The 20647-nt window shown below is 47.4% G+C and overlaps 1 protein-coding gene across 8 annotated transcripts in view; it reads right to left on the bottom strand.

Annotated features, from left to right (window-relative positions):
• LOC115119448 (protein tweety homolog 1-like) overlaps positions 1-20647 on the bottom strand; it is a 48211-nt gene that overhangs the window by 1520 nt on the left and 26044 nt on the right. For 2 of the 8 annotated variants that reach the window (XM_065016709.1, XM_065016708.1), the window contains exons 8-14: positions 10087-10162; positions 9890-9945; positions 9497-9589; positions 9286-9378; positions 9053-9192; positions 5920-6087; positions 2625-2703 (exon numbers count right to left, since the gene is read on the bottom strand). In XM_065016709.1, the coding sequence (XP_064872781.1) occupies positions 2625-2703; positions 5920-6087; positions 9053-9192; positions 9286-9378; positions 9497-9589; positions 9890-9945; positions 10087-10162 (705 nt within the window). Of the gene's footprint in view, positions 1-2624; positions 4098-5919; positions 6088-9052; positions 9193-9285; positions 9379-9496; positions 9590-9889; positions 9946-10086; positions 10163-20647 lie in introns of all 8 variants that reach the window. The other 6 variants (XM_065016712.1, XM_065016713.1, XR_010463591.1 and 3 more) reach the window with 5 other exon arrangements.

The following is a 20647-nucleotide window of genomic DNA, read 5'->3' on the forward strand; positions in this document are numbered from 1 at the left end:
AACTTCTACCACAAGCACCAGGGACTGTTGTAAAAGTTAGGACTGGGATGGCAATGCTAGAAAGGACAAAGGTAGGGTAATGGTTAGGGTTAAGTCTCAGGTTTGTGGTCAGAAACCACTGTATGTACGTCCTTTCTAGCATGTCCAAAGTCAGAGAGGTGACAACCGACGGAGTTAGTTGTTAGGGGCAGAAAGTGAGTTTTCCCATTCAAGCGATAGTACACATACTTTAGGTTATTTGAATAAAAAAAAGAATGCCAGTTTACAGCAGGTGCAAGGACAGAATTTAGTTGGTAGATGGGCCAACGCTACCCAGGCCCACCCTGGTCTACACTCCTGGCCAACGCTACCCAGGCCCACCCATGTCTACACTCCTGGCCAACGCTACCCAGGCCCACCCTGGTCTACACTCCTGGCCAACGCTACCCAGGCCCACCCATGTCTACACTCCTGGCCAACGCTACCCAGGCCCACCCTGGTCTACACTCCTGGCCAACGCTACCCAGGCCCACCCTGGTCTACACTCCTGGCCAACGCTACCCAGGCCCACCCATGTCTACACTCCTGGCCAACGCTACCCAGGCCCACCCTGGTCTACACTCCTGGCCAACGCTACCCAGGCCCACCCATGTCTACACTCCTGGCCAACGCTACCCAGGCCCACCCTGGTCTACACTCCTGGCCAACGCTACCCAGGCCCACCCTTGTCTACACTCCTGGCCAACGCTACCCAGGCCCACCCATGTCACCTCTGGTCTACGCTACCCAGGCCCACCCTGGTCCAACGCTACCCAGGCCCACCCATGTCTACACTCCTGGCCAACGCTACCCAGGCCCACCCATGTCTACACTCCTGGCCAACGCTACCCAGGCCCACCCATGTCTACACTCCTGGCCAACGCTACCCAGGCCCACCCATGTCTACACTCCTGGCCAACGCTACCCAGGCCCACCCTTGGCCCACCCCTGGCCAACGCTACCCAGGCCCACCCATGTCTACACTCCTGGCCAACGCTACCCAGGCCCACCCATGTCTACACTCCTGGCCAACGCTACCCAGGCCCACCCATGTCTACACTCCTGGCCAACGCTACCCAGGCCCACCCATGTCTACACTCCTGGCCAACGCTACCCAGGCCCACCCTGGTCTACACTCCTGGCCAACGCTACCCAGGCCCACCCATGTCTACACTCCTGGCCAACGCTACCCAGGCCCACCCTGGTCTACACTCCTGGCCAACGCTACCCAGGCCCACCCTTGTCTACACTCCTGGCCAACGCTACCCAGGCCCACCTTGTCTACACTCCTGGCCAACGCACCCAGGCCCACCCATGTCTACACTCCTGGCCAACGCTACCCAGGCCCACCCTTGTCTACACTCCTGGCCAACGCTACCCAGGCCCACCCTTGTCTACACTCCTGGCCAACGCTACCCAGGCCCACCCTTGTCTACACTCCTGGCCAACGCTACCCAGGCCCATCCTTGTCTACACTCCTGGCCAACGCTACCCAGGCCCACCCTGGTCTACACTCCTGGCCAACGCTACCCAGGCCCACCCTTGTCTACACTCCTGGCCAACGCTACCCAGGCCCACCCTTGTCTACACTCCTGGCCAACGCTACCCAGGCCCACCCATGTCTACACTCCTGGCCAACGCTACCCAGGCCCACCCTTGTCTACACTCCTGGCCAACGCTACCCAGGCCCACCCTTGTCTACACTCCTGGCCAACGCTACCCAGGCCCACCCTGGTCTACACTCCTGGCCAACGCTACCCAGGCCCACCCATGTCTACACTCCTGGCCAACGCTACCCAGGCCCACCCTTGTCTACACTCCTGGCCAACGCTACCCAGGCCCACCCTGGTCTACACTCCTGGCCAACGCTACCCAGGCCCACCCTTGTCTACACTCCTGGCCTACAGGGCCCTGTGAGGTTGGAGCCACACCACCACCACCACCATCCCCACTACCATCACCACCACTACCATCACCACCCGCACCACCACTACCATCACCACCATCCCCACTACCACCACCACCACCATCCCCACTACCACCACCACCATCACCACTACCATCACTACCATCACCACCACCATCACCACTACCACCACCACCATCACCACTACCATCACTACCATCACCACTACCATCACTACCATCACCACTACCATCACTACCATCACCACTACCATCACTACCATCACTACCATCCCCACTACCATCACCACCACTACCATCACCACCATCCCCACTACCACCACCACCACCATCCCCACTACCATCACCACTACCATCACCACCACTACCACCATCACCACCATCCCCACTACCACCACCACCATCACCACTACCATCACCACCACTACCATCATCATCACTACCACCACCACCACTACCATCACTACCATCACCACTACCACCACCACCATTACCATCACTACCATCACCACTACCACCACCACCATCACTACCATCACCACCACCAGTTAGTTAGATCCAGAATGTTTATTATCGACTAATGACAAACGTACAGGCAAATAACACCTCGAGTGACGGTTTACACACCTAGTGATGACAAATGGCACAGATTAGGATGTCACGAATACAAAGGAACTCACAGAGGGGGGTGGGGACTGCCTGTCAGTCAGGGGTAGGCTCTCATAGCCAGGGTTGCCATTGGAGGAAACGTTTGGAGTCCTGAAAAGAGACAGAAAGAGAGAGGAAACGAAAGGAAAAGCAGGAAGGCAGAAGAGGAGGAAGAGGAGAAGGAGTGGAGAATGAGTGAGAGAGAGGGGAAAAAGGGATGAGACACATTGAGAAAAACAAAAAGAGGGAGGTGGACCAAAGTAGGGAACCGAGGTGGGGTAAGAAGAGAAAGGGAGGAAGAGCGATTAGCGAAATGGTGATGTAGAAACCTCCTTATAACTGGTGGCATTAGTGTTATTAGGGCACTATATCTACGTAGGCAGGGGGATAGCTGGAGGTTTCAGCATGGGGACACAGATATTATACACACAGTCCACTCCTGAGAAGTGCACTTTGGGAAATGTAAACTCATGTACAATGATGAAGTGCACATTTGTGTACAACGTGTACGTGCATGGCAATTTAAAACTTCACCAGTCCCAATTCAAAATACATTCATTTTTAATTGCTCTGGATATCCACATGCTCCACTTTAGTGTGTGCTTTACAGACGGCCCCAAACCAGAGCATTTATCAGGAGTCCACTGCATTCTTATTGTTTATTGGGTACCTGGAATCTGAGTTACTTTACTCTGGGCAGTTTGGTCATGATACTGTTACTATTAGATCTAGGCTAGGGCCACTGTCGATCACAGTGTTTACAGCGCCTGAATACACCAACTGGACTTGGCATTTAGTTATGTTCTACATGCTAAGACATAAGGTAGGAAAGTACACTTCTTAGGGCATTAACTGGACTTGGCATTTAGTTATGTTCTACATGCTAAGGCATAAGGTAGGAAAGTACACTTCTTAGGGCATTAACTGGACTTGGCATTTAGTTATGTTCTACATGCTAAGACATAAGGTAGGAGAATACACTTCTTAGGGCATTAACTGGACTTGGCATTTAGTTATGTTCTACATGCTAAGACACAAGGTAGGAAAGTACACTTCTTAGGGCATTAACTGGACTTGGCATTTAGTTATGTTCTACATGCTAAGACATAAGGTAGGAAAGTACACTTCTTAGGGCATTAACGGGACTTGGCATTTAGTTATGTTCTACATGCTAAGACACAAGGTAGGAAAATACACTTCTTAGGGCATTAACTGGACTTGGCATTTAGTTATGTTCTACATGCTAAGACATAAGGTAGGAAAGTACATTTCTTAGGGCATTAACTGGACTTGGCATTTAGTTATGTTCTACATGCTAAGACATAAGGTAGGAAAGTACACTTCTTAGGGCATTAACTGGACTTGGCATTTAGTTATGTTCTACATGCTAAGACATAAGGTAGGAAAGTACACTTCTTAGGGCATTAACGGGACTTGGCATTTAGTTATGTTCTACATGCTAAGACACAAGGTAGGAAAGTACACTTCTTAGGGCATTAACTGGACTGGCAAAGTATAGAAAGAGAGTGAGAGAGAGAAAGTGACAGTGAGAGGGAGTGACAGTGAGAGGGAGTGAAAGAGAGGAAGTGACAGTGAGAGGGAGTGAAAGAGAGGAAGTGACAGTGAGAGGGAGTGAAAGACCGAGAGTGAAGTGAGAGGGAGTGAAAGACCGAGAGAGTGAAAGTGAGAGGGAGTGAAAGACAGAGAGAGTGAAAGACCGAGAGAGAGAGAGAGTGAATGAAAGAGAGGAAGAGACAGTGAGAGGGAGTGAAAGACAGAGAGTGAGAGAGTGAAAGACAGAGAGTGAGAGAGTGAAAGAGAGGAAGTGACAGTGAGAGGGAGTGAAAGACAGAGAGTGAGAGAGTGAAAGACAGAGAGTGAGAGAGTGAAAGAGAGGAAGTGACAGTGAGAGGGAGTGAAAGACAGAGAGAGTGAGAGAGTGAAAGACAGAGAGTGAGAGAGTGAAAGAGAGGAAGTGACAGTGAGAGGGAGTGAAAGACCGAGAGAGTGAGAGAGTGATAAAGAAATAATAAAGGACAGAGACAGAAAGAGAGAGAGGTGAGAGTAATTTGAGAGACTTGATAACATGAGACTTGGACACCACAGTGTGGATGGTGGGTGGGAGTGATGGGGTTTTACCTAGGTCAACCTGAGCCTCATATCTCCGCAGTATTAATGTATGTGTCTCAAATGACACCCTATTCCCCATATAGTGCACTACTTTCGGACACTTGGCCCAAAGTAGTGCACTATATGGTGAATAGGGTGTCATTTGAAACACACTCAAGATCTGTGAGTGATCGATCGGACCGGTCTATGTCTGTCTTGGAAGGTGCGACAGACCGATAGACAGACACACAGAAAGACAGACTTCTGGAGTTGTGTCTGTTTCTCTGCCTACCCTGCAGTCCACAGTAGATCTGTCTGTGTGTCTGTTTCTCTGCCTACCCTGCAGTCCACAGTAGATCTGTCTGTGTGTCTGTTTCTCTGCCTACCCTGCAGTCCACAGTAGATCTGTCTGTGTGTCTCTTTCTCTGCCTACCCTGCAGTCCACAGTAGATCTGTCTGTGTGTCTGTTTCTCTGCCTACCCTGCAGTCCACAGTAGATCTGTCTGTGTGTCTGTTTCTCTGCCTACCCTGCAGTCCACAATAGATCTGTCTGTGTGTCTGTTTCTCTGCCTACCCTGCGGTCCACCGTAGATCTGTCTGTGCGTCTGTTTCTCTGCCTACCCTGTAGTCCACAGTAGACCTGTCTGTGTGTCTGTCTGCGTTGCGTGTGTTTGCTTCCCCTGACAAAGTGATCCGTATGCGTCTATATGGAGGCAGAGGGGTTCTGACTACTCCATCACTGTACATGTCTGGGTGGGTGTGAGATAGAACTATATCCAATGTATTCACAATGTCAAATGTTTGCCAAGTGTTCATGTAACATTACAGGGTGTGGTGAAGTAAATATGTGTGTCTTTTCAAGCTGTGCATCTAAAACCTCTGTGTGTCTCTGTTTTGTGCCTATCCTTCACTTATGCTCATTAACATTACAGACTTAGTCAGTAGGTCTGTGTGTGTTCATGCACGCTCCACTACTCCATACTGGGCCTATATGAGTGTCCTGATCTTGTTGGCTTCAGTTGGGAGCTTTGAGTTGAAGTTACACCAAGGCACAGATCTAGGATCAGCTTAATCTCCAAGTCTTCATCCTCAGCCACTATAGTAAAAAAAAACTGACCTTAGATCAGTGACTGGGGGCAACTTCATCTTATTCACTGGGGGTCTCACTGAGGCAACTCTGTCTGTCTGTCTGTGTGTCTGTGTGTCTGTGTTACTCACGGGAGGGGTGGCGCGCTAGAAAATGGAGGAGTCCACCCGGCCCCCTGGTAATTATAGAAGGGGGGCAGGGCCCCTCGCTGAGACCCCACGGCCGGCTGTCTACGTGCCTGATGGGAAGTGAAGGGGTCCTCGCTCTCGCTGTCCGAATCTTCATACTCCTCGGAATCACTGTCACCCGTCGGAGAGAGGGTAGAGGAGAACTCATGAGAACAACAATTAGGGTTTTTAGTAACACTTTGTATGAACCTTTAAATCCAATGGAACAGATATGGAACACACTGTACATGTGTGGAAGAGAGCCACAACATCTGTGTACTTTTACCCTACTGTACAAGAAAACAAAAAATAGTTGTAAAATAATAATATACAGTACTGTGTGAACGTTTTAGGCAGGTGTGAGAAAATGCTGTAAAGTAAGAATGCTTTCATAAATATACATATTAATAGATTATATTTATCAATAAACAAAATGCAAAATGAGTGAACAGAAGAAAAATCTAAACCAATCCATATTTGGTGTGACCACCCTTTGCCTTCAAAACAGCATCAATTCTTGTAGGTACACCTGCACAAAGTCAGGGATTTTGTAGGCATATAGTCAGGTGTATGATTAAACAATTATACCAAACAGGTGTTAATGATCATCAATTCATTTCTGAGAAGTACAGGCAGATACTTATCCATCATGCAATACCATCTGGGAAGCATCTGATTGGCCCCAAATTTTATCTGCAGCATGACAATGACCCCAAACATACAGCGAAAGTCATTAAGAACTATCTTCAGCATAAAGAAGAACAAGGAGTCCTGGAAGTGATGGTACGGCCCCCACAGAGCCCTGATCTCAACATCATCGAGTCTGGCTGGGTTTACATGAAGAGAGAGAAGCACCTCAGGCTGCCTAAATCCACAGAAGAACTGTGGTTAGTTCTCCAAGATGTTTGGGCCAACTTACCTGCCGAGTTACTTCAAAAACTGTCTGTAAGTGTACAGTTTAGAAGAATTGATGCTGTTTTGAAGGCAAAGGGTGGTCACACCAAATATGGATTTGATGTAGATTTTTCTTCTGTTCGCTCACTTTGCATTTTGTTAACTATTAACATGTCTATTTTTTAAAGCATTCTTACTTTACAGCCTATTTTCACACCTGCCTAAAACTTTTGCACAGTACTGTATACAGTGAGGGAAAACGTATCTGATCCCCTGCTGCATTTGTACGTTTGCCCACTGACAAAGAAATGATCCGTCTATCATTTTAATGGTAGATTTATTTGAACAGTGGGAGACAGAATAACAACAAAAAAATCCAGATAAACACATGTCAAAAATGTTATGAATTGATTTGCATTTTAATGAGGGAAATAAGTATTTGACCCCCTCTCAATCAGAAAGATTTCTGGCTCCCAGGTGTCTTTTATAAGGTAACGAGCTGAGATTAGAGCACACACTTAAAGGGAGTGCTCCTAATCTCAGTTTGTTACCTGTATAAAAGACACCTGTCCACAGAAGCAATCAATCAATCAGATTCCAAACTCTCCACCATGGCCAAGACCAAAGAGCTCTCCAAGGATGTCAGGGATAAGATTGTAGATCTACACTAGGCTGGAATGGGCTACAAGACCATCGCCAAGCAGCTTTGTGAGAAGGTGACAACAGTTGGTGCGATTATTCGCAAATGGAAGAAACACAAAAGAACTGTCAATCTTCCTCGGCCTGGGGCTCCATGCAAGATCTCACCTCGTGGAGTTGTAATGATCATGAGAACGGTGAGGAATCAGCCCAGAACTACACGGGAGGATCTTGTCAATGATCTCAAGGCAGCTGGGACCATAGTCACCAAGAAAACAATTGGTAACACACTACGCCGTGAAGGACTGAAATCCTGCAGCGCCCGCAAGGTCCACCTGCTCAAGAAAGCACATATACATGCCCGTCTGAAGTTTGCCAATGAACATCTGAATGATTCAGAGGACAACTGGGTGAAAGTGTTGTGGTCAGATGAGACCAAAATGGAGCTCTTTGGCATCAACTCAACTCACCGTGTTTGGAGGAGGAGGAATGCTGCCTATGACCCCAAGAACATCATCCCCACCATCAAACATGGAGGTGGAAACATTATGCTTTGAGGGTGTTTTTCTGCAAAGGGGACAGGACAACTTCACCGCATCAAAGGGACGATGTACCATCAAATCTTGGGTGAGAACCTCCTTCCCTCAGCCAGGTCATTGAAAATGGGTCGTGGATAGGTATTCCAGCATAACAATGACCCAAAACACACAGCCAAGGCAACAAAGGAGTGGCTCAAGAAGAAGCACATTAAGGTCCTGGAGTGGCCTAGCCAGTCGCCAAACGTCAGCCTCAAAACCTTAATGACTTGGAGAAGATCTGCAAAGAGGAGTGGGACAAAATACCTCCTGAGATGTGTGCAAACCTGGTGGCCAACTACAAGAAACGTCTGACCTCTGTGATTGCCAACAAGGGTTTTGCCACCAAGTACTAAGTCATGCTTTGCAGAGGGGTCAAATACTTATTTCCCTCATTCAAATGCAAATCAATTTATAACATTTTTGACATGAGTTTTTCTGGATTATTTTGTTGTTATTCTGTCTCTCACTGTTAAAATAAATCTACCATTAAAATTATAGACTGATCATTTCTTTGTCAGTGGGCGAACATACAAAATCAGCAGGGGATCAAATACTTTTTTCCCTCACTGTATATATGTTTTTATCTGTTAAATGAATGGGTTTGTGATGGTGCATTCAGCAATGTCCTCTGGAATACAGACCTCCTGTTAATTTTACATCGATATTCGCAAATAGAAAAAAATAATCCCCTTGTTGATCTCTGAATCTGTTTTTCCCTTCATGTTTCTGGCTGTGACACAGTTGGATGCTGTTTACTACAGACAGACACACAGACAGAAGCTCTGACAGACCTGGTGGTACAGTAGTGAATTACATATCCATCCAGTACGTCAACCCACGCCTAGAGATGCACCTCTATATAGTACAACCTTACCTTACTGCTGAGCATGTTCAGAGGAAATGTTAAACTATGATGTACAAAACTTAAGCAACAACATTATGACATCAATAACATATCTCGATCTCTCGCTCACACAGACACACACCTGGGGAAGCTTCTCCAGGCGCCGGGCAGGGAACAGAGGATGGCAGTGAAGGCCAGAGCCGAAAGGAAAGAGTAGAGGGAGAGGTAGAGCAATCCCTCCATCCCGTCAGAGCACAGGCCTTTCAAAGAGTCAATATAATCCTAAGAAACAGAGACAGAAAGAGCTAAAAGACTTGAGAAAACAGCAAGAACACACCAGAGACCATTACACCCCATGTTAAACACCAGGCCTACTTTGTTGAGACCTCGACAGTGGAGTAGCGCCACCAGCTGGTGAAAGTTGCCCTCTGTGGCATTGAGAATCTGCTGAACCTCCCTGAGTGACTTCTACAACGACAATAGGTAAGGATAATATCACACTCAGTTTCATAAACATGACACTGTGCTTTATATATTTGGCAGCCATTTTGTGTCATGGGTTGCACCCTGGCCCAGTGTGATGTACCTCTGCCTTGGGGACCTGTGGGAGAGCATTCCGGTCCAGGCTGGATAGGTGTGTGTGAATGCTGGAAAGGGCCCTCTGTGACTGGGTCAGCAGCTGCAGACAACAGGTCATTGAAAATATTGCTTAGCTAAGCATCATCATCATGCTAACACTGTATAATCTATAAACATTCTGATCAGTACCTATCAGATAATACAAGTTTACTTACTGTCCTATATCAGTGCCACCAGGTTTGGAATTACAGAGCTGCCCAGAAATAATACAAACCCCCATATATTTACATTGGTCCAGCCCACTAATTTCAGGGCACTCAGAAGAGTCCATGTGTTATTGAAACCCTGATCCCCTAACACCACTACGTGAGACACAGCATCTACAGAGAACAGTTACTACCTGCTGGAAAGGGCTGTTCATACGTCTGCTGCAGGTCAGGTAATAATCCAACACGTCTGGATAGGACAGAGGACAGCAGCAGACCATCAATCAGCAATGAATAAAGTGTGTCAGGGCCTTTCAGCATCAAAATGAATGGCTATATGAATGAAATGATCAGAGACTCTTTGTTAGTGTGCAGCGATGCACTACTGTACCTGAGCTGGTCCCAGAGTTGAAGTGGGTGGAGTTGAGCACAAAGGTGTTAGGATCTGTACAGAAGTCACTGACAGACTGGAGATGCAGAGAAAGGTAGTGGGGGAAGAGAGGTAGAGAGGGATATAGAAAGACAGAGAAAGAGAGAGAGGTAGAGAGATAAAGGGGGAGAGAAATGGAGGGAGAGATCACAAGGGAAAAGTTAATAGAGAAACACTGACTGAATGACACACGTCTCTCCTCAGATATCTGACTGCAGCACTTGGACCACTGCCTGTTCTATTGATTTACTGAGTGAATCACATGCTGCATAGATCTATTGTCCCTCTCCATGCTGCATATACCTACTGTTCCTATCCATGCTGCATAGACCTACTGTTCCTAACCATGCTGCATAGACCTACTGTTCCTAACCATGCTGCATATACCTACTGTTCCTAACCATGTTGCATAGACCTACTGTTCCTATCCATGCTGCATAGACCTACTGTTCCTAACCATGCTGCATATACCTACTGTTCCTAACCATGTTGCATAGACCTACTGTTCCTATCCATGCTGCATAGACCTACTGTTCCTAACCATGCTGCATATACCCACTGTTCCTATCCATGCTGCATAGACCTACTGTCCCTCTCCATGCTGCATATACCTACTGTTCCTATCCATGCTGTATATACCTACTGTTCCTATCCATGCTGCATATACCTACTGTCCCTCTCCATGCTGCATATACCTACTGTTCCTATCCATGCTGTATATACCTACTGTTCCTATCCATGCTGCATAGATCTACTGTCCCTCTCCATGCTGCATATACCTACTGTTCCTATCCATGCGGCATATACCTACTGTCCCTCTCCATGCTGCATATACCTACTGTTCCTATCCATGCTGTATAGACCTACTGTTCCTATCCATGCTGTATATACCCACTGTTCCTCTCCATGCTGCATAGATCTACTGTCCCTCTCCATGCTGTATAGATCTACTGTCCCTCTCCATGCTGTATAGACCTACTGTCCCTCTCCATGTTGCATAGACCTACTGTCCCTCTCCATGCTGCATAGACCTACTGTCCCTCTCCATGCTGCATAGACCTACTGTCCCTCTCCATGCTGCATAGAACTACTGTCCCTTTCCATGCTGCATAGACCTACTGTCCCTCTCCATGCTGTATAGATCTACTGTCCCTCTCCATGCTGTATATACCTACTGTGTCTCTCCATGCTGTATATACCTACTGTCCCTCTCCATACTGTATAGACCTACTGTCCCTCTCCATACTGTATAGACCTACTGTCCCTCTCCATGCTGTGTAAACCTACTGTCCCTCTCCATGCTGTGTAAACCTACTGTCCCTATCCATGCTGTGTAGACCTACTGTCCCTCTCCATACTGTATAGACCTACTGTCCCTCTCCATACTGTATAGACCTACTGTCCCTCTCCATGCTGTGTAAACCTACTGTCCCTATCCATGCTGTGTAGACCTACTGTCCCTCTCCATACTGTATAGACCTACTGTCCCTCTCCATGCTGTGTAAACCTACTGTCCCTATCCATAATGTATATACCTACTGTCCCTTTCCATGCTGTATATACCTACTGTCCCTTTCCATAATGTATATACCTACTGTCCCTTTCCATGCTGTATAGAACCTACTGTCCCTCTCCATGCTGCATATACCTACTGTTCCTATCCATGCGGCATATACCTACTGTCCCTCTCCATGCTGCATATACCCACTGTTCCTATCCATGCTGTATAGAACCTACTGTCCCTCTCCATGCTGCATATACCTACTGTTCCTATCCATGCTGCATAGACCTACTGTTCCTATCCATGCTGTATAGAACCTACCGTCCCTCTCCATGCTGTATAGAACCTACTGTTCCTCTCCATGCTGTATAGAACCTACTGTTCCTATCCATGCTGCATAGAACCTACTGTTCCTCTCCATGGTGTATATACCTACTGTCCCTCTCCATGCTGTATAGATCTACTGTCCCTCTCCATGCTGTATATACCTACTGTCCCTCGCCATGCTGCATAGACCTACTGTCCCTCTCCATGCTGCATAGACCTACTGTCCCTCTCCATGCTGCATAGACCTACTGTCCCTCTCCATGCTGCATAGAACTACTGTCCCTTTCCATGCTGCATAGACCTACTGTCCCTCTCCATGCTGTATATACCTACTGTCCCTCTCCATGCTGCATAGATCTACTGTCCCTCTCCATGCTGTATATACCTACTGTCCCTCTCCATGCTGTATAGAACCTACTGTTCCTCTCCATGCTGTATATACCTACTGTTCCTCTCCATGCTGTATATACCTACTGTTCCTCTCCATGCTGTATATACCTACTGTCCCTCTCCATGCTGTATATACCTACTGTCCCTCTCCATGCTGTATATACCTACTGTTCCTCTCCATGCTGTATATACCTACTGTCCCTCTCCATGCTGTATAGAACCTACTGTTCCTCTCCATGCTGTATATACCTACTGTCCCTCTCCATGCTGTATATAACCTACTGTTCCTCTCCATGCTGTATATACCTACTGTTCCTCTCCATGCTGTATAGAACCTACTGTTCCTCTCCATGCTGTATAGACCTACTGTCCCTCTCCATGCTGTATATAACCTACTGTTCCTCTCCATGCTGTATATACCTACTGTCCCTCTCCATGCTGTATAGAACCTACTGTTCCTCTCCATGCTGTATATACCTACTGTTCCTCTCCATGCTGTATATAACCTACTGTCCCTCTCCATGCTGTATATAACCTACTGTTCCTCTCCATGCTGTATATACCTACTGTCCCTCTCCATGCTGTATAGAACCTACTGTTCCTCTCCATGCTGTATATACCTACTGTTCCTCTCCATGCTGTATATAACCTACTGTCCCTCTCCATGCTGTATATAACCTACTGTTCCTCTCCATGCTGTATATACCTACTGTTCCTCTCCATGCTGTATAGAACCTACTGTTCCTCTACATGCTGCATAGACCTACTGTCCCTCTCCATGCTGTATATAACCTACTGTTCCTCTCCATGCTGTATATACCTACTGTTCCTCTCCATGCTGTATAGAACCTACTGTTCCTCTCCATGCTGCATAGACCTACTGTCCCTCTCCATGCTGCATATACCCACTGTTCCTATCCATGCTGCATATACCTACTGTCCCTCTCCATGCTGTATATACCTACTGTCCCTCTCCATGCTGCATAGACCTACTGTCCCTATCCATGCTGCATAGACCTACTGTCCCTCTCCATGCTGCATATACCTACTGTTCCTATCCATGCGGCATAGACCTACTGTCCCTCTCCATGCTGCATATACCCACTGTTCCTATCCATGCTGCATATACCTACTGTCCCTCTCCATGCTGTATACACCTACTGTCCCTCTCCATGCTGCATAGACCTACTGTCCCTCTCCATGCTGCATATACCTACTGTTCCTATCCATGCGGCATATACCTACTGTCCCTCTCCATGCTGTATATACCTACTGTCCCTCTCCATGCTGCATAGACCTACTGTCCCTATCCATGCTGCATAGACCTACTGTCCCTCTCCATGCTGCATATACCTACTGTTCCTATCCATGCGGCATATACCTACTGTCCCTCTCCATGCTGCATATACCTACTGTTCCTATCCATGCTGCATAGACCTACTGTCCCTCTCCATGCTGCATAGACCTACTGTCCCTATCCATGCTGCATAGACCTACTGTCCCTCTCCATGCTGCATTTACCTACTGTTCCTATCCATGCTGTATAGAACCTACCGTCCCTCTCCATGCTGTATAGAACCTACTGTTCCTATCCATGCTGCATAGAACCTACTGTTCCTCTCCATGGTGTATATACCTACTGTCCCTCTCCATGCTGTATAGATCTACTGTCCCTCTCCATGCTGTATATACCTACTGTCCCTCTCCATGCTGCATAGACCTACTGTCCCTCTCCATGCTGCATAGACCTACTGTCCCTCTCCATGCTGCATAGAACTACTGTCCCTTTCCATGCTGTATAGACCTACTGTCCCTCTCCATGCTGTATATACCTACTGTCCCTCTCCATGCTGCATAGATCTACTGTCCCTCTCCATGCTGTATATACCTACTGTCCCTCTCCATGCTGTATATACCTACTGTCCCTCTCCATACTGTATAGACCTACTGTCCCTCTCCATACTGTATAGACCTACTGTCCCTCTCCATGCTGTGTAAACCTACTGTCCCTATCCATGCTGTGTAGACCTACTGTCCCTCTCCATACTGTATAGACCTACTGTCCCTCTCCATACTGTATAGACCTACTGTCCCTCTCCATGCTGTGTAAACCTACTGTCCCTATCCATGCTGTGTAGACCTACTGTCCCTCTCCATACTGTATAGACCTACTGTCCCTCTCCATGCTGTGTAAACCTACTGTCCCTATCCATGCTGTATATACCTACTGTCCCTATCCATAATGTATATACCTACTGTCCCTATCCATGCTGTATATACCTACTGTCCCTATCCATAATGTATATACCTACTGTCCCTTTCCATGCTGTATAGACCTACTGTCCCTTTCCATAATGTATATACCTACTGTCCCTATCCATGCTGCATATATCTACTGTCCCTCTCCATGCTGTATAGAACCTACTGTCCCTATCCATGCTGTATATACCTACTGTCCCTCTCCATGCTGTATATACCTACTGTTCCTCTCCATGCTGTATATACCTACTGTTCCTCTCCATGCTGTATATACCTACTGTCCCTCTCCATGCTGTATATACCTACTGTTCCTCTCCATGCTGTATATACCTACTGTTCCTCTCCATGCTGTATATACCTACTGTCCCTCTCCATGCTGTATAGAACCTACTGTCCCTCTCCATGCTGTATAGAACCTACTGTCCCTCTCCATGCTGTATATACCTACTGTCCCTCTCCATGCTGTATATACCTACTGTCCCTATCCATGCTGTATAGATCTACTGTTCCTCTCCATGCTGTATATACCTACTGTCCCTATCCATGCTGTATAGAACCTACTGTCCCTCTCCATGCTGTATATACCTACTGTCCCTCTCCATGCTGTATAGAACCTACTGTTCCTCTCCATGCTGTATATACCTACTGTTCCTCTCCATGCTGTATATACCTACTGTTCCTCTCCATGCTGTATAGAACCTACTGTTCCTCTCCATGCTGCATATACCTACTGTTCCTCTCCATGCTGTATAGAACCTACTGTTCCTCTCCATGCTGTATAGAACCTACTGTTCCTCTCCATGCTGCATATACCTACTGTTCCTATCCATGCTGTATAGAACCTACTGTCCCTCTCCATGCTGCATATACCTACTGTCCCTCTCCATGCTGCATATACCTACTGTCCCTCTCCATGCTGCATATACCCACTGTTCCTATCCATGCTGCATATACCTACTGTTCCTATCCATGCTGCATAGATCTACTGTCCCTCTCCATGCTGCATAGACCTACTGTCCCTCTCCATGCTGCATATACCTACTGTCCCTCTCCATGCTGCATATACCCACTGTTCCTATCCATGCTGCATATACCTACTGTTCCTCTCCATGCTGTATAGAACCTACTGTTCCTCTCCATGCTGTATAGAAACTACTGTTCCTCTCCATGCTGTATAGAAACTACTGTTCCTCTCCATGCTGCATAGATCTACTGTCCCTCTCCATGCTGCATAGACCTACTGTTCCTCTCCATGCTGCATAGACCTACTGTCCCTATCCATGCTGCATAGACCTACTGTCCCTCTCCATGCTGCATATACCTACTGTTCCTATCCATGCGGCATATACCTACTGTCCCTCTCCATGCTGCATATACCTACTGTTCCTATCCATGCTGCATAGACCTACTGTCCCTCTCCATGCTGCATAGACCTACTGTCCCTATCCATGCTGCATAGACCTACTGTCCCTCTCCATGCTGCATTTACCTACTGTTCCTATCCATGCTGTATAGAACCTACCGTCCCTCTCCATGCTGTATAGAACCTACTGTTCCTATCCATGCTGCATAGAACCTACTGTTCCTCTCCATGGTGTATATACCTACTGTCCCTCTCCATGCTGTATAGATCTACTGTCCCTCTCCATGCTGTATATACCTACTGTCCCTCTCCATGCTGCATAGACCTACTGTCCCTCTCCATGCTGCATAGACCTACTGTCCCTCTCCATGCTGCATAGAACTACTGTCCCTTTCCATGCTGTATAGACCTACTGTCCCTCTCCATGCTGTATATACCTACTGTCCCTCTCCATGCTGCATAGATCTACTGTCCCTCTCCATGCTGTATATACCTACTGTCCCTCTCCATGCTGTATATACCTACTGTCCCTCTCCATACTGTATAGACCTACTGTCCCTCTCCATACTGTATAGACCTACTGTCCCTCTCCATGCTGTGTAAACCTACTGTCCCTATCCATGCTGTGTAGACCTACTGTCCCTCTCCATACTGTATAGACCTACTGTCCCTCTCCATACTGTATAGACCTACTGTCCCTCTCCATGCTGTGTAAACCTACTGTCCCTATCCATGCTGTGTAGACCTACTGTCCCTCTCCATACTGTATAGACCTACTGTCCCTCTCCATGCTGTGTAAACCTACTGTCCCTATCCATGCTGTATATACCTACTGTCCCTATCCATAATGTATATACCTACTGTCCCTATCCATGCTGTATATACCTACTGTCCCTATCCATAATGTATATACCTACTGTCCCTTTCCATGCTGTATAGACCTACTGTCCCTTTCCATAATGTATATACCTACTGTCCCTATCCATGCTGCATATATCTACTGTCCCTCTCCATGCTGTATAGAACCTACTGTCCCTCTCCATGCTGTATATACCTACTGTCCCTCTCCATGCTGTATATACCTACTGTTCCTCTCCATGCTGTATATACCTACTGTTCCTCTCCATGCTGTATATACCTACTGTCCCTCTCCATGCTGTATATACCTACTGTTCCTCTCCATGCTGTATATACCTACTGTTCCTCTCCATGCTGTATATACCTACTGTCCCTCTCCATGCTGTATAGAACCTACTGTCCCTCTCCATGCTGTATAGAACCTATCCATGTCCCTCTCCATGCTGTATATACCTACTGTCCCTCTCCATGCTGTATATACCTACTGTCCCTATCCATGCTGTATAGATCTACTGTTCCTCTCCATGCTGTATATACCTACTGTCCCTATCCATGCTGTATAGAACCTACTGTCCCTCTCCATGCTGTATATACCTACTGTCCCTCTCCATGCTGTATAGAACCTACTGTTCCTGCTGTATATACCTACTGTTCCTCTCCATGCTGTATATACCTACTGTTCCTCTCCATGCTGTATAGAACCTACTGTTCCTCTCCATGCTGCATATACCTACTGTTCCTCTCCATGCTGTATAGAACCTACTGTTCCTCTCCATGCTGTATAGAACCTACTGTTCCTCTCCATGCTGCATATACCTACTGTTCCTATCCATGCTGTATAGAACCTACTGTCCCTCTCCATGCTGCATATACCTACTGTCCCTCTCCATGCTGCATATACCTACTGTCCCTCTCCATGCTGTGTAAACCTACTGTCCCTCTCCATGCTGTGTAAACCTACTGTCCCTATCCATGCTGTGTAGACCTACTGTCCCTCTCCATACTGTATAGACCTACTGTCCCTCTCCATACTGTATAGACCTACTGTCCCTCTCCATGCTGTGTAAACCTACTGTCCCTATCCATGCTGTGTAGACCTACTGTCCCTCTCCATACTGTATAGACCTACTGTCCCTCTCCATGCTGTGTAAACCTACTGTCCCTATCCATGCTGTATATACCTACTGTCCCTATCCATAATGTATATACCTACTGTCCCTATCCATGCTGTATATACCTACTGTCCCTATCCATAATGTATATACCTACTGTCCCTTTCCATGCTGTATAGACCTACTGTCCCTTTCCATAATGTATATACCTACTGTCCCTATCCATGCTGCATATATCTACTGTCCCTCTCCATGCTGTATAGAACCTACTGTCCCTCTCCATGCTGTATATACCTACTGTCCCTCTCCATGCTGTATATACCTACTGTTCCTCTCCATGCTGTATATACCTACTGTTCCTCTCCATGCTGTATATACCTACTGTCCCTCTCCATGCTGTATATACCTACTGTTCCTCTCCATGCTGTATATACCTACTGTTCCTCTCCATGCTGTATATACCTACTGTCCCTCTCCATGCTGTATAGAACCTACTGTCCCTCTCCATGCTGTATAGAACCTACTGTCCCTCTCCATGCTGTATATACCTACTGTCCCTCTCCATGCTGTATATACCTACTGTCCCTATCCATGCTGTATAGATCTACTGTCCCTCTCCATGCTGTATATACCTACTGTCCCTATCCATGCTGTATAGAACCTACTGTCCTCTCCTCCATGCTGTATATACCTACTGTCCCTCTCCATGCTGTATAGAACCTACTGTTCCTCTCCATGCTGTATATACCTACTGTTCCTCTCCATGCTGTATATACCTACTGTTCCTCTCCATGCTGTATAGAACCTCCACTGTTCCTCTCCATGCTGCATATACCTACTGTTCCTCTCCATGCTGTATAGAACCTACTGTTCCTCTCCATGCTGTATAGAACCTACTGTTCCTCTCCATGCTGTATATACCTACTGTTCCTATCCATGCTGCTATAGAACCTACTGTCCCTCTCCATGCTGCATATACCTACTGTCCCTCTCCATGCTGCATATACCTACTGTCCCTCTCCATGCTGTATACCTACCTATCCATGCTGCATACTACTCCACTGTTCCTATCCATGCTGCATATACCTACTGTTCCTATCCATGCTGCATAGATCTACTGTCCCTCTCCATGCTGCATAGACCTACTGTCCCTCTCCATGCTGCATATACCTACTGTCCCTCTCCATGCTGCATATACCCACTGTTCCTATCCATGCTGCATATACCTACTGTTCCTCTCCATGCTGTATAGAACCTACTGTTCCTCTCCATGCTGTATAGAAACTACTGTTCCTCTCCATGCTGCATATACCTACTGTTCCTCTCCATGCTGCATAGATCTACTGTCCCTATCCATGCTGCATAAACCTACTGTTCCTATCCATGCTGCATATACCTACTGTTCCTCTCCATGCTGTATAGACCTACTGTCCCTCTCCATACTGTATAGACCTACTGTGTCTCTCCATGCTGTATAGAAACTACTTTCCCTCTCCATGCTGTATAGACCTACTGTCCCTCTCCATACTGTATAGACCTACTGTGTCTCTCCATGCTGTATAGAAACTACTGTCCCTCTCCATACTGTATAGACCTACTGTCCCTCTCCATGTTGTGTAGACCTACTGTCCCTCTCCATACTGTATAGACCTACTGTCCCTCTCCATGCTGTGTAAACCTACTGTCCCTATCCATGCTGTGTAGACCTACTGTCCCTCTCCATACTGTATAGACCTACTGTCCCTCTCCATGCTGTGTAAACCTACTGTCCCTATCCATGCTGTATATACCTACTGTCCCTATCCATAATGTATATACCTACTGTCCCTATCCATGCTGTATATACCTACTGTCCCTATCCATAATGTATATACCTACTGTCCCTTTCCATGCTGTATAGACCTACTGTCCCTTTCCATAATGTATATACCTACTGTCCCTTTCCATGCTGTATAGACCTGCTCTGGGTTTCTCTTTCCATCTCACTCTCTCCCTCTCTCATCCCGCTTTTCTCCTCTCTCAACTGTTCCCTCCCTTTCTCTATCATCCTCTCTCTGTTTTCATTTACATCGATCCCTTCCTTTTTCCTCCCTCCTGACTGCCACATTGTAAAAAGACACAGAACAAGGGGCAGGCTGGCCAGGAGAGGGAGTGAGAGACCCAGACACACACAGACACAGAACAAGGGACAGGCTGGCCAGGAGAGGGAGTGAGAGACCCAGACACACACAGACACAGAACAAGGGGCAGGCTGGCCAGGAGAGGGAGTGAGAGACCCAGACACACACAGACAGGGAACAAGGGGCAGGCTGGCCAGGAGAGGGAGTGAGAGACCCAGACACACACAGACACAGAACAAGGGGCAGGCTGGCCAGGAGAGGGAGTGAGAGACCCAGACACACACAGACACAGAACAAGGGGCAGGCTGGCCAGGAGAGGGAGTGAGAGACCCAGACACACACAGACACAGAACAAGGGGCAGGCTGGCCAGGGAGAGGGAGTGAGAGACCCAGACACACACAGACACAGAACAAGGGGCAGGCTGGCCAGGAGAGGGAGTGAGAGACCCAGACACACACAGACACAGAACAAGGGGCAGGCTGGCCAGGAGAGGGAGTGAGAGACCCAGACACACACAGACAGGGAACAAGGGGCAGGCTGGCCAGGAGAGGGAGTGAGAGACCCAGACACACACAGACACAGAACAAGGGG

This window comes from Oncorhynchus nerka, unplaced genomic scaffold (assembly GCF_034236695.1).
Source record: "Oncorhynchus nerka isolate Pitt River unplaced genomic scaffold, Oner_Uvic_2.0 unplaced_scaffold_897, whole genome shotgun sequence".
Classification (NCBI taxonomy): Eukaryota; Metazoa; Chordata; class Actinopteri; order Salmoniformes; family Salmonidae; genus Oncorhynchus; species Oncorhynchus nerka.